This window comes from Balaenoptera musculus, chromosome 2 (genome assembly GCF_009873245.2).
Source record: "Balaenoptera musculus isolate JJ_BM4_2016_0621 chromosome 2, mBalMus1.pri.v3, whole genome shotgun sequence".
Lineage (NCBI taxonomy): Eukaryota > Metazoa > Chordata > Mammalia > Artiodactyla > Balaenopteridae > Balaenoptera > Balaenoptera musculus.
The window spans coordinates 50627448-50642310 of record NC_045786.1 but is presented as its reverse complement, the minus strand read 5'-3'; the positions used below and the strand labels follow the sequence as shown (position 1 = coordinate 50642310).

Genomic DNA, 14863 nt, shown 5'->3' with positions numbered 1-14863 from the left:
ATTGACATTTTTATTTCTTCTTTTCCACTTCTCATACTTTTTATTTCTTTTTCTTGCCTGATTGCTCTGGGTAGGATTTCCAGTACTATATTGAATAGGAGTTTTGAGAGTGGACACCCTTGTCTTGTTCCTGACCTTAGAGGAAAAGCTTTCAGCTTTTCACTATTGATCATATTATCTGTGGGCTTGTCATATATGGTCTTTGTTATGTCGAGTTATGTTCCTTCTATACCTAATTGTTAAGAGTTTTTATCGTGAACAGATGTTGTATTTTGTCAGATGCTTTTTCAGAATCTATCGCGATGATCACATGATTTTTATCCATTTCGTTAATGAGGTGTATCACATTGATTAATTTGCAAATATTGAAACATTTTTCAATCCCTGAAATAAATCCCACTTGATCATGGTAAATGATCCTTTTAATGTGCTGCTGAATTTAGTTTGCTAATATTTTATTGAGAATTTTTGCATCTGTAGTTAACAGGAACACTGATCTGTAGTTTTCTTTTCTTTTAGTGTCCTTTTCAGGACAGGTTATGCTGGCCATGTAAAATAAGTTTGGGAGTTTTCCCTCTTCTTTGATTTTTGAGAATAGTTTGAGAAGGATTGGCATTAATTGTCCTTTAACTGGTTGGTAAAATTCACCAGAAAAGCCATCTGGGCTTTTCTGTGTTAAGAGGTTTTTGATTACTAATTTAATCTCCTTACTAATAGTTGGTCTGTTCAGATTTTCTGTTTCTTCCTGATTCAGTGTTGGTAGGTTGTATGTTTCTAAGAATTTTTCCATTTGTTCTTGGTTGTCTGGTTTGTTGGCATATAGTTGTTCATAGTAGCCTCTTATGATCCTTCATATATCTTTGTATCAGTTGTAATGTCTCCTTTTTCATTTGTAGTTTTATTGATTTGGGTCCTTTCTTTTTTCTTAGTCTAGCCAAAGATTTGTCAATTTTGTTTATCTTTTTTTTTTTTTTCCTCAATTTTTATTTAGAAAGTTCAGTGAAACAATATGGTATCACAGTTTAGAAATATTTTAATCTCACTATAATTTAACATTAAAAAAATCTAGTAATTTTTGATTTTCAACAATGAAATTTATAAAAATAATTTTACATTTATAAAATGAATCATTATTTCACAATAAATTATTCTTTTTTATTACCTGAAAAAAGGTTTGTGCTATATAAAAGCAATAACTTTGATTATCAACATTTTGAAGATATGCTGAAAACTTCAGTTCCCCTTTGTCCAGCATTTTTGGCAGTTAAGTATACAAAAATATTATATTACACATTCCCTGACCATAGTATTTAAAACAAATTGGTTAGCAATAATTTCTAAAACATGACTGTTTAGTAAATATATGCAGATAAGTTAGAAGGTTCACTAAAAATGAATTATGTGTTTTACATTCTAAAGGTTTTTTTAATGTCTTCTGAGAGAACAACACAAAAAATTAAACAAAACTACAAAATATATTTCCATTTATAAAAATCAAAAGCATTCTTATTCATGAAATAGAGATACTAGTGTAAATTTTTTTTAAAATGAGTTAATTTTTTTTTCTGTTCTCTCTCTCAAAGATATATTTTACAGTTTCCAGGTACCAGCTCTGCAAGGAATTTTATTGATTCTATTAAATCAATGATAGCTTCTAAGCAATCATTTTTCCATTTTAAGAGTTAATAAGTTAGTTACAGTTAACAGAAGCTTTTTATTTGCAGGGTAAGTGGGGGGCTATGAAATCATAATCATAGAAATTTTGAAAGGTTCTGTAAAAATCATTTAATTCAGCCTCTTGCAGCTTGGAGAACCCTTTTTATATCATTAATAATTACTAAACCAGTTTTTCCCTGCTTCAGCAAATAAAGTTGTGTGTGTGTGTGTGTGTGTGTGTGTGTGTGTGAATGAGAGAGAGGGAGGCATCGCTGTTTTTTGAGGCAGCCTGTCAATTGTTTTAAATAAGCTCCAGCTTTAGATAATATCAAATAGTCAAGTAGTTTTGGGCTCCTGAACTATATTCCTCAGTCCACTGGATTTTTTGAAAATATGCTGAGTCACTGATTTAAATTTGTCTTTGCTTTCATCATAACCTACCTGGTATATATTTTAGTTTCTTTAATCCGTTAAAAGTTTGGGTTTTTTTTTTTATTTGTTTTTAGGAGGAAGATTCGTTAAAAGTACAAAAGTGGTTTCTTATTCATGTTGCAACAAATTTACACTCATTTACATGTAAATATGTGTTAACAGGTAACACAATGGATAATATTCAATCATCACTCAATTGCATATATTTAAAAACCACAGTAAGACGCTCACATTTTCATTCTATACCAAAGATTTAATCTCCTTAAAGTCAACCAGACCTGGGCTTGAATATGGCTCTCCTACTTTTTAGGTTAATGAACTTTGGTTACATTATTGAAACCCTCTAAGCTAAAGGTTTCTTCCTTTACAGGAGAAAGATAATAATACCTCTCTTACAGGGTTGCTCTGAGGATTAAATGAGGCAATGCGTGTGTGACACAGATGGCTAATTTGTCTCCCGACAGCAGAAGCCCAGCGATGTACAGTTTTTGTTGGCACAAGGCTTCTACCTAACACTCCCAGCCTCCTGGAGAACAAGATGTGGACATGGGCTAAGTTCTAGTCAATGGATGTCTGCTTCTAGATTGTTTTAGGAGAGGGAAATAAATGTCTGTCTTGGTTGAGCCACTCTTTTAAGAGTTCCTTTTCTACAGTTTAACCTGTATCCTAACTGATAAAACTGACATGCTTTATTTTAACATACATCTTCAAATATAGGCAGATTTCAAGGAATACCCAGTCATCTATGGAATGCCTATTTATAATTTTCTAAACTTAATATAGGCATATTTAACTGTGGGCCAAAAAGATACTTCTTAGCCACGGGATATCCATAAGTGATTCTTCTTCATAGAAATATACCCTATTCTATAGTGACTGCTTTATTTTTTGAATTTGCAAGTTTAAAATTTATTTAAAAACTTGGTTCATTTAATATTAATCTGGGATTTCTGATCTACTATTCACAGTCAAAAAAGAACACTTTGTTCTGCATCACATCACCATAAGCAATTATTTACAGATTTAAATTAATAATAAGACAACAAATGAAAGTAGTACATAAGATTCAACTGGTTCAGGCACAGTACAAGTTTATATTATATAAACATATTGAAACTCAGATATACATTGGTTGCATCTAAAGGTTTTAAACGATAGCAACAACAAACAAAATGAGCATATAAACAAGAAAACAGGATACCATCTTATAACAGCACCATGAAGAAGCCTTGGCTAAGAGTTTGCCAAAAGTGCTATCCTGAGATATTTCAAGACCAACAACTTTTCACATTTATGCAGTGCCGTTCAGAAGTAAACATATTTTCACAATTGCTTCTGTTTGGAGAGAGGCTGGTGTGAAATGACTGAAGCTTGATTTGCAGCTGTTTTGTACGGTTCTTGTCCAGAGCCTTGAGGTGGGGAAGGAAGTGGGGTTTCTGGAGTTGAGATCTGGTCTGTATGAACCAGTGTTGACATTGGACCCAAAAGTATAGTTTGTCCAGTTAATGGATCTTGAGATAAATGTGGGTGCATTGGTTGATGGAGATGGTTAGCCTCACTGGAAGCACCACCCAGTAACATCTCCTGAAGTAAGTTGTCGATTTTAACCATCCCAAAAAGTTTAACGAATTGTATTTGCTCAGTCATTTGCCAAGTGATGCTCTGCAGTGTGGGCAGGAGCAGAAGCAGCTCCCCAAACCTGCCCTGTGAGTTGTACTGCCGGTCGTTGATGTAGCCCTCCAAACTCAGCTGCACTTGGAACCGCATGTTCTTAATCTTTACTGGATCACTTAGCCCTTTTGCATCTGGATCAAAAAATACAATTGCCTTCAAACAAGCATATTCATTGTCATCAACCTGAATTTCTTGAAGTGGTCGGACCAGCTCGTCTAGAACCCGGTTGGCCACACGGCTAATCTCAACTTCACAGCTGTTGCAGTGAATAATGTAATTGTTTCCCAAAAGCAAAATATCTTTATACACCATGGATCTCTTTGTAGCTCCAAGCAGTAAATGTTCCCCTGCATGAGCTCTCAACAGTGCCACCTGATCATCCAGTGGTAACTCACAAAAGGCAGGAATATATTTAGCCCATTCCACCAAGACTAAGAGCTGCTGTTTCATGGATTCACAGACATCACCAATACTGGCAATTTTCTTAATATTTATGTCAGTGCTTGCACCAGGGCTTGAGACTGAGATCTGGCGAGACCGAACTTCTGCTTGTGCCAGTGTGTTAATGGAGGGGATGTTGCTGCCATCAAATGTGCTTCTTCTCGTGCTTATTCTATCACGTTCGTTTTGCACAGCTTCTTTTTTCATTCCTGCTCTAAAGCACTTTCTTAATCGACAGTATCTACATTGATTCCTTTTGTCTTTGTCAACAACACATTGCCGGCTGAACCTGCAGGAATAAACGTGACTCTTGCGGATGCTGCGTCTGAAGAAGCCCTTGCACCCATCACAGCTGGAGGCGCCATAGTGCTTTCCTGTCTCTCTGTCCCCACATATAGCACATAGACAGTTGACACCATTATCTGTGGTATTCATACTTGTTGTCTCTGGGACAGAACTATCAGTTTGCACGTTTAGGCCAGTCACTACTCAGCTTCTCTCAAATACGGTTTTCTCATCTGCGCAGAGCCGCACTCGGAGCTCCTGCGTCGCAGTCAGCGGCTCGGCAGCTGCCACATCTCCCGGCGGCAGGTTCCCCCCACCCGGCCCAGCAGCGGGGTTCTGTGCAGCACTTTTCCCAGCCTGGGAAGTAGGTTGAAAGCGCGGAGGTGGGAGGTAGGGGAATTTTGTTTATCTTTTCAAAGAAACAGCTCTTAATTTCTTATTACCTTTTTAGTCTCTATTTCATTTAATCTCCTCTAATCTTTATTTCCTTCCTTCTACTAACTTTGAGCTTAATTTATTCTTCTTTCTGTAGTTCCTTGAGGAGTAAATTTAGGTGGTTTATATGAGATCTTTCTTATTTCTTAATGTAGGTGTCTATTGCTATGAATTTCCCTCTAGGACTGCTTTCCCTGCATCCCATACATTTTGGTATGTTGTGTTTCCATTTTGGTTTGTCTCAAGAAACTTTTCTATTTCTCTTTTAATTTCTTCTTTGTACCACTGGTTGTTCAGAAGAGTGTTGTTTAATTTCCATGTATTCAAGAATTTTCCAGTGTTCTTCCTGTAATTGATTTCTAGTTTTATACCATTGTGTTCAGAGAAAATACTTGGTGTGATTTCAGTCTTATTGAACTTGCTACGACTTGTTTTGTGACCTAACAGATCATCTTCCTAGAAAACGTTCCATGGGTGCTTTGAATGTGTGTTCTGATGTTAGATATAATGTTCTCTATATATATCTTAGATCCATCTATAGCATCATTCAAATCTGCTCTTTCCTTATTGATTCTCTGTCTGAATGATCTATCCATTGTTGAGTCAGGTATTAAAGTCTGTGACTGTTATTGCATTGCTGTACTTTCTCCTTTTAGTTCCGTTAGTTTTTGCTTTATGCATTTAGGTGCTCTGATATTGGGTGCATAAATATTTACAATTTCATATCTTCTTGATAGATTGAGCCCTTATCATTAAATAATGACTTTCTTTTTCTCTTTTTACTATTTTTAGTTTACCCCTGCTTTTTTTTTTTTTTTTTGGTTTTAGTTTACTTGAAATATCTTTTTCTGCCCCTTCACTGTCAGTCTATGTGTGTCTTTAAGGCTAAAGTGAGCATCTTGTTTTTGTTTTTGTTTTTTATCCATTCAGTCATTCTGTCTTTTGATTAGAGAGTTTAATCCATTTATGTTTAAAGTAATTATTGATAGGTAAGGACTTATTATTGCCATTTCATTAATTGTTTTCAGACTGTTTTGTAGATCCATTTTTCCTTGCTTCTTATCCTGCTTTCTGTCTTTTTTCATGTTTTGGTGTCTTTTGGTACCATTATGCTTTGACTTATTTATCATGTTCTTTTGTGTGACTACTATAGGTTTTTCCCTTGTGATTACCATGAGGCTTACATAGAATATCTTAAAATTATAACACTCTTTTAAACTGACGAAAACTTAGCTTTTATAGGATTTTTAAAGTTTACACTTTTACTTCTCCCCCTCACATTTTAGGTTATTGATGTTAAAGTTTACATTTTTTTATATTGTGTAAACCAACAACAGATTATTGTAGTTATGGTTATTTTTACTACATTTGTTTTTTAACTTTTTTTTTTTTTTAATTTTTATTTATTTATGGCTGTGTCGGGTCTTCGTTTCTGTGCGAGGGCTTTCTCTAGTTGCGGCAAGTGGGGGCCACTCTTCTTCGCGGTGCGCGGGCCTCTCATTATCGCGGCCTCTCTTGTTGCGGGGCACGGGCTCCAGACGCGCAGGCTCGGTAGTTGTGGCTCACGGGCCCAGTTGCTCCGTGGCATGTGGGATCTTCCCAGACCAGGGCTCGAACCCGTGTTCCCTGCATTGGCAGGCAGATTCTCAACCACTGCGCCACCAGGGAAGCCCTGTTTTTTAACTTTTAAACTAGAGCTGCAAGTGAATTACATGCCATAACCATATTACAGAATCTAACTTTGACTGTATATTTACCATTACCAGTGAATTTTATGTTACCTTCCTATGTTTTAATGATGTTAATTTGTGTCCTTTTACTCTCACTCAGAGAACTCCTTTAGCATTTCTTGTAAGACAGGTCTAGTGGTGATGAACTCCCTCAGCTTTTGTTTGTTTGGGAGAGTCTTTTTCTCTCCTTTGTTTCTGAAGGACAGCTTTGCTGGGTATAGAATTCTTGGCTGAAAGTTTTTTCTTTCAATATTTTGAATATATTATTACTGGCCTGAAAAGTTTTATTTGTTTTGTTTTTAATTTTTTATTAAAGTGTAGTTGATTTACAATATTTGTGTACTTCAAAGTGATTCAGTTATATATATATATATATATATATATATTCTGTCTCATATTCTTTTCTATTATTGTTTTATTACAAGATATCAAATATAGTTCCCTATTCTATATGGTAGGACTTTATTGTTTATTTTTTAAAATAGATCTTTATTGGAGTATAATTGCTTCACAATACCATGTTAGTTTCTGTTGCACAACAAAGCGAATCAACCATATGCATACACATGTCCCCATATCCCCTCCCTCTTGAGCCTCCCTTCCATCCTCCCTATCCCACCCCTCTAGGTCATCGCAAAGCACTGAGCCAATCTCCCTGTGCTATGCTGCTGCTTCCCACCAGCCAACTATTTTACATTCGGTAGTGTATATATGTCGATGCTACTCTCACTTCGCCCCAGCTTCGCATTCCCACCCCATGTCATCAAGTCCATTCTCTATGTCTACCTCTTTATTCCTTCCCTGCAACTAGGTTCATCAGTACCATTTTTTTCTTCTTTTAGATTCCATATATATGCATTAGCATATGGTATTTGTTTTCCTCTTTCTGACTTACTTCACTCTGTATGACAGACTCTAGGTCCATCCACCTCACTACAAATAGATCAATTTCGTCTCTTTTTATGGCTGAGTAATATTCCATTGTATATATGTGCCACATCTTCTTTATCCATTCATCTGTCGATGGACATTTAGGTTGGTTCCATGTCCTGACTATTGTAAATAGTGCTGCAGTGAACATTGTGGTGCATGTCTCTTTTTGAATTATGGTTTCCTCAGGGTATATGCCCAGTAGTGGGATTGCTGGGTCATATGGTAGTTCTATTTTTAGTTTTTTAAGGAACCTCCATACTGTTTTCCATAGTGGTTTTATCAATTTACATTCCTACCAACAGTGTAGGAGGGTTCCCTTTTCACCACACCCTTTCCAGCATTTATTGTTTGTAGCTTTTTTGATAATGGTCATAATGGCCATACTGACCAGGCGTGAGATGATACCTCATTGTAGTTTTGATTTGCATTTCGCTAACAATGAGAGATGTTGAGCATATTTTCATGTGCCTCTTGGCCATCTGTATGCCTTCCTTGGTGAAATGTTTATTTAGGTCTTCTGCCCATTTTTTAGCTGGATTGTTTGTTTTTGTCATACTGAGCTCCAAGAGCTGTTTGTATATTTTGGAGATCAAGCCTTTGTCTGTTGTTTCATTTGCAAATACTTTCTCCCATTCTAAGGGTTGTCTTTTTGTCTTGTTTATGGTTTCCTTTGCTGTGCGAAAGAAAGCTTTTAAGTTTAATTAAGTCCCATTTATTTATTTTTGTTTCTATTTTGGTTACTCTAGGAGGTGGGTCAAAAACATCTTGCTGTGGTTTATGTCAAAGTGTGTTTTTCCTCTGTTTTCCTCTAAAAGTTTTATAGTGTCTGGTCTTACATTTATGTCTTTAATCCATTTGGAGTTTACTTTTGTGTATGGTGTTAGGTAGTGTTCTAATTTCATTCTTTTACATGTAGCTGTCCAATTTTCCCAGCACCACTTATTGAAGAGGCTGTCTTTTCTCCATTGTATATTCTTGCCTCCTTTGTTGTAAATTAGGTGCCCATATGTGCATGGGTTTATCTCTGGGCATTCTATCCTGTACCATTGATCTATATTTCTGTTTTTCTGCCAGTACCATACTGTCTTGATTACTGTAGCTTTGTGATATAGTCTGAAAGTGGGGAGCCTGATTCCTCCAACTCCGTTTTTCTTTCTCAAGATTGGTTTGGCTATTCAGGGTCTGTTTTGTTTCCATACGAATTATAAGATTTTTTGTTCTAATCTTGTGAAGAATGCCATTGGTAGTTTGATAGGGATTGCACTGAATCTGTAGATTGCTTTGGGTAGTATAGTCATGTTCACAAGATTGATTCTTCCAATCCAAGAACATGGTATATTTCTCCATCAGTTTATGTCATCTTTGATTTCTTTCATCAGTGTTTTATAGTTTTCTGAGTACAAGTCTTTCGCCTCCTTAGACAGGTTTATTCCTAGGTATTTTATTCTTTTTATTGCAATGGTAAATGGGTGTCTTTCTTTAGTTTCTCTTTCTGATTTTTCATTGTTGGTCTATAGGAATGCCAGAGATTTCTGTGCATTAATTTTGTATCCATCAACCTTACCAAACTCATTGATTAGTTCTAGAAGTTTTCTGGTGGCATCGTTAGGATTTTCTATGTATAGTATCATGTCATCTGCAAACAGTGACAGTTTTATTTCTTCTTTTCCAATTTGGATTCTTTTTATTTCTTTTTCCTCTCTGATTGCCATGGCTAGGACTTCCAAAACTATGTTGAATAATAGTGGCGAGAGTGGACATCCTTGTCTTGCTCCTGATCTTAGAGGAAATGCTTTCAGGTTTTCACCATTGAGAATGATGTTTGCTGTGGGTTTGTCATATATGGCCTTTATTATGTTGAGGCAGTTTCCCTCTATGCCCATTTTCTGGAGATTTTTTAGCATAAAGTGGTGTTAAATTTTGTCAAAAGCTTTTTCTGCATCTATTGAGATGATCATATGGTTTTTATTCCTTAATTTGTTAATGTGGTGTGTCACATTGATTGACTTGAGTATATTGAAGAATCCTTGCATTTCTGGGATAAATCCCACTTGATCATGGTGTGTGATCCTTTTAATGTGCTGTTGGATTCTGTTTGCTATTATTGTGTTGAGGATTTCAAAGTTCATCAGTGATATTGGTCTATAATTTTCTTTGTTTGTGATACCTTTTTCTGGTTTTGGTATCAGGGTGATGGTAGCTTTGTAGAATGAATTTGGGAGTGTTTCTTTCTCTGCAGTTTTTTGGAAGAGTTTGAGAAAGATCGGTGTTGTTAGCTCTTCTCTAAATGTTTGATAGAATTTGCCTGTGAAGCCATCTGGTCCTGGACTTTGGTTTGTTGGAAGATTTTTAATTATGGTTTCAATTTCATTACTTGTGGTAGGTCTGTTTATATTTTCTAATTCTTCCTGGTTCAGTCTTGGAAAATTGTACCTTTCCAAGAATTTGTCCATTTCTTCGTGGTTGTCCATTTTATTGGCATATGTTGTTGGTAGTAGTCTCTTATAATCCTTTGTATTTCTGTAGTGTCAGTTGTGATTTCTCCTTTTTCATTTCTAATTTAATTTATTGCTTCCTCTCCCTTTTTTTCTTGATGACTCTTGCTAAGGGTTTATCAATTTTGTTTATCTTCTCAAAGAACCAGCTTTTAGTTTTACTGACCTTTGGTATTGTTTTCTTCATTTCTATTTCATTTGTTTCTGCTCTGATCTTTTTGATTTCTTTCCTTCTAGTGACTTTGGGTTTTCTTTGTTCTCCTTTCTCTAGTTGTTTTAAGTGTAGGGTTAGATTGTTTATTTGAGATTTTTCTTGTTTCTTGAGGTGAGATTGTATTGCTATAAACTTCCATCTTAGAACTGCTTTTGCTGCATCCCATAGGTTTTGGGTCATTGTGTTTTCATCGTCATTTGTTTCTAGGTATTTTTTGATTTCCTCTTTGATTTCCTCAGTGATCCATTGGTTGTTTAGTAACATAGTGTTTAGCCTCAACGTGTTTGTGTTTTTTACTGTTTTTTTCTTGTAGTTGATTTCTATTCACATAGTGTTGTGGTCAGAAAAGATCCTTGATATGATTCCAATTTTCTTAAATTTACTGAGGCTCGCTTTGTGGCACAGCATGTGATCAATCCTGGAGAACATTCCATGTGCACTTGAGAAGAATGTGTATTCTGCTGCTTTTGGATGGAATGCTCTATAAATATCAGTTAAGTCCGTCTGGTCTACTGTGTCATTTAAGGCCTGTGTTTCGTTAATGATTTTCTCTCTGGATTGTCTGTCCATTGATGCAAGTGGGGTGTTAAAGTTCCCCTCTATTATTGTGTTACTGTTGATTTCTCCTTTTATGGCTGTTAGCATTTGCCTTATATATTGAGGTGCTCCTATGTTGGGTGCATATATATTTACAATTGTTATATCTTCTTCTTGGATTGATCCCTTGATCATTATGTAGTGTCCTTCTTTGTATCTTGTAACTGTTTTCATTTTAAAGTCTATTTTTTCTGATATGAGTATTGCTACTCCAGCTTTCTTTTGATTTCCATTTCCATGGAATACTGTTTTCCATCCCCTCACTTTTCAGTCTTTATGTGTTCCTAGATATGAAGTGGGTCTCTTGTAGACAGCATGTATATGGGTCTTGTTTTTGTATCCATTCAGCCAGTCTGTGTCTTTTGGTTGGAGCATTTAATCCATTTACATTTAAGGTAATTATCAATATGTGTTCTTATTGCCATTTTGTTAATCGTTTTGGATTTGTTTTTGTAGGTCTTTTTCTTCCCTTCCTCTTTTGTTCTCTTCTCTTGTAATTTGATGACTAACTTTAGTGTTTTGTTTGGGTTGCTTTTTCTTTTTTCTGTGTGTATCTGTTGTAGATTTTTTGTTTGTGGTAACCATGGGGTTTTTTGGGGGGTGTGGTGGGTCTTTGTTGCTGCACATGAGCTTTCTTGAGTAATGGTGAGTGGGGGCTACTCTTCGTTGTGGTGCATGGGCTTCTCATTGTGGTGGTTTCTTTTGTTACAGAGCACAGGCTCTAGGCACACGGGCTTCAGTAGTTGCAGCATGTGGGCTCAGTAGTTGCGGTGTGTGGGCTCTAGGGTATGCAGGCTTTCAGTTGTTGTGGCACACAGGCTCAGTAGTTGTGGCTCATGTGCTCTAGAGCACAGGCTCAGTAGTTGTGGTGCACGGGCTTAGTTGCTCTGCAGCATGTGGGATCTTCCCGGACCAGGGATCGAACTGGTGTCCCCTGCATTGGCAGGTGGATTCTTAACCACTGCACCACCAGGGATGTTCCCCCATGGGCTTTTGGTATAGCAGTCTATATATAAACAAGATTGTTTTAAGTTGCTGGTCTTTTAATTTCAAATGCATTTCCAGTATCCTTCACTTGTACTGTCCTCACAGTTGCTGGTTTTGATATCGTATTTGTGTGTGGATGATTTCCTACCTTTACTGTATGTTTGCCTTTACCAGTAAGCTTTTCCATCCGTAATTTTCTTATTTCTAGTTGTGGCCTTTTCTTTTCCGCCTAGAGAAGTTCACTTAGCATTTGTTGCAAAGCTGGTCTAGTGGTGCCAAATTATCTTAGCTTTTGCTTGTCGGTAAAGCTTTTGATTTCTCCATTGAATCTGAATGAGAGCCTTGCTGGGTAGCATATTCTTGGTTGTAGATTCTTCCCTTCGATCACTTAAAATATATTCTGCCACTTCCTTCTTGCCTGTTGAGTTTCTGCTGCGAAATCAGCTGATAACCTTATGGGATTCCCTCATGTGTTATTTGTTGCTTTTCTCTTCTTCCTTTGGATATTTTTTTCCTTGTCTTTAATTTTTGTCAAGTTGATTACTATGTGCCTTGGTGTGTTCCTCCTTGGGTTTACCCTGCCTGGGACTCTCTGCACTTCCTGGACTCGGGTGACTTTCCTTTCCCATGTTAAGGAAGTTTTCAGCTATTATCTCTTCAAGTATTTTCTCAGGTCCTTTCTGTCTCTTTTATTATTTTGGGACTCCTATAATTCAAATGTTGGTGTATTTAATGTCCCAGAGGTCTCTGAGACTGTCCTCATTTCTATTCATTCTTTTTTATTTATCTATTCTGCAGCAGTGATTTCCACCATTCTGTCTTCCAGCTTACTTATCCATTCTGCCTCCAGTTATTCTGCTATTGATTCTTTGTAGTGTATTTTTCATTCCAGTTATTGTATTGTTCATCCCTGTTTGTTTGTTCTTTAGCTCTTGTAGGTCTTTGTTAATCATTTTTTGTATCTTGTCGATCTGTGCCTCCATTCTTTTTCAGACACCTTGGATCATCTTTACTATCATAAGTCTGAATTCTTTTTCAGGTAGGTTGCCTCTCTCCACTTCACTTAATTGTTCTTCTGAGGTTTTATCTTGTTCCTTCATCTGGGACATATTCCTCTGCTGTCTCATTTTGTCTGACTTTCTGTGATTGTAGTTTCCATTCCACAGGCTACAGCATTGTAGTTCTTGCTTCTGCTGTCTCCCCCGCTGGTGGATGAGGCTGTCTAAGAGGTTTGTGCAGGCTTCCTGGTGGTTGGAACTGGTTCTTGCCCACTGGTGGGTGGAGCTGGCTCTTGTCACTCTGGTGGGCAGAGCCATGTCAAGGGTTGTGTTTACCAGGCAGCTGTGCACTCAGGAAGACTTTAAGCAGCCTGACTGCTAACGGATGGGGCTCTGTTCCCGCCCTGTTGGTTTTTTGGCCTGAGGCATCCCAGTACTGGAGCCTACAGGCTGTTGGGTGGGGCCAGGTCTTGGTGAGAAAATGGCAGCCTCCAGGAGGGCTCATGCCAATGAGTGCTCCCCAGAACTACCACTACCAGTGTCTTTTTCCCCACAGTGAGCTACAGCTGTCCCCTGCCTCCACAGGAGACCCTCCAATACTGCAGGTAGGTCTGGCCTTGGCTCTTATGAGGTCACTGCTTTTTTCCCTGGGTCTTGGTGTACATGAGACCTTGTGTGCACCCTACAAGTGTGGAGTCTCTGTTCCCTCAGTCCCATGGAATTCCTGTGATCAAACCCCATTGGCCTTCAAAGCCAGATTCTCAGGGGGCTCCTCCTCCCATTGCTAGACCCCCAGGCTGGGGAGCCTGCCATGTGGCTCAGAACTTTCACCCTTGTGGGAGAACTTCTGTGACATGATTATTTTCCAGTTTGTGGGTCGCCCACCCGGCAGGTATGGGATTTGATTTTATCATGATTGTGCCCCTCCTACTTTCTCGTTGTGGCTTCTTCTTCATCTTTGGGTGTAGAATATCTTTTTTGGTAGGTTCCAGCATTTTTGTTTTGTTTTGTTTGTTTGTTTTGTCAATGGTTGTTCAGCAGTTAGTTGTGATTTTGGTGTTTCCATAAGATGCGTTGAGCTCATGTCCTTCTACTCCATGATTTTGTCTCCATCTCCCCTGAAATATTTTATTAAGATATTATTCATCGTGAGTACTGAGATTTTCAGCACCTCTTAGATTTTGCACACACAGCAAGTTCGTCATTCATGCCTCTAGTCTCAACTCTGCTGCTTAGACTTGGATTAGCATTTTTATAATATTACATATTTTAGGCACTAGGCTAGGGGTTGATGCTGTCAGTGGAGGCACAGGGTATCCACTGCATCTTCTTTATCCATTGATCCATTGACAGACACTTAGGTTGTTACTATATTTTGGCTGTTATGGATAATGCTGCAAGAAACATGGGAGTACAGATTCCTTTTTGATATCTTTTTTCATTTATTTTGTATATGTACCAGAAGTGAGATTCCTGGATCATATGGTAGTTTTAAAAAAATTGGGGAAACCTCCATACAGTTTTCCATAGTGATTAAAGTAATTTACATTCTCACCAATGGTGCATAGGGGTTCCCTTTTCTCCACATCCTCATTAAGCTTGTTATCTCATCTTTTAGATGATATCCAATCTAACAGGTATGAGGTGATATCTCATTGTGGTTTTGATTTACATTTCCCTGATGATTAGTGATGCTGAGAATCTTTTCATGTTACCTGTTGGCCACCTGTGTGTTTTCTTTGGAAAAAAATGTCTCTTCAGATCCTCTGCCCATTTTTAAATTGGATTGTTTATTTGTTTTTTGCTATTGAGTTGTATTAGTTCTTTAATATACTTTTGTCATTAAAAAGCCTTATGAGATATATGGTTTGCAAATATTTTCTCCCATTCTGTAGGTTGTCTTTTCATTTTGTTATTGCTTCTTTTTCTGTGGAGAAACTCTTTAGTTTGGTATAGTCCAAATTGTTGATTTTTGCTTTTCTTGCT

The 14863-nt window shown here is 37.2% G+C and overlaps 1 protein-coding gene across 1 annotated transcript; it reads right to left on the bottom strand.

The window, feature by feature from the left end:
* Positions 1-974: 974 nt before the first annotated feature.
* On the bottom strand, positions 975-4879 carry LOC118890450 (hepatocyte nuclear factor 4-gamma-like). Its single transcript, XM_036843327.1, has one exon. It carries the CDS (start codon positions 4636-4638, stop codon positions 3412-3414), a length of 1227 nt encoding a protein of 408 aa, XP_036699222.1. The 5' UTR covers positions 4639-4879; the 3' UTR covers positions 975-3411.
* Between the last annotated feature and the right edge of the window lie 9984 nt (positions 4880-14863).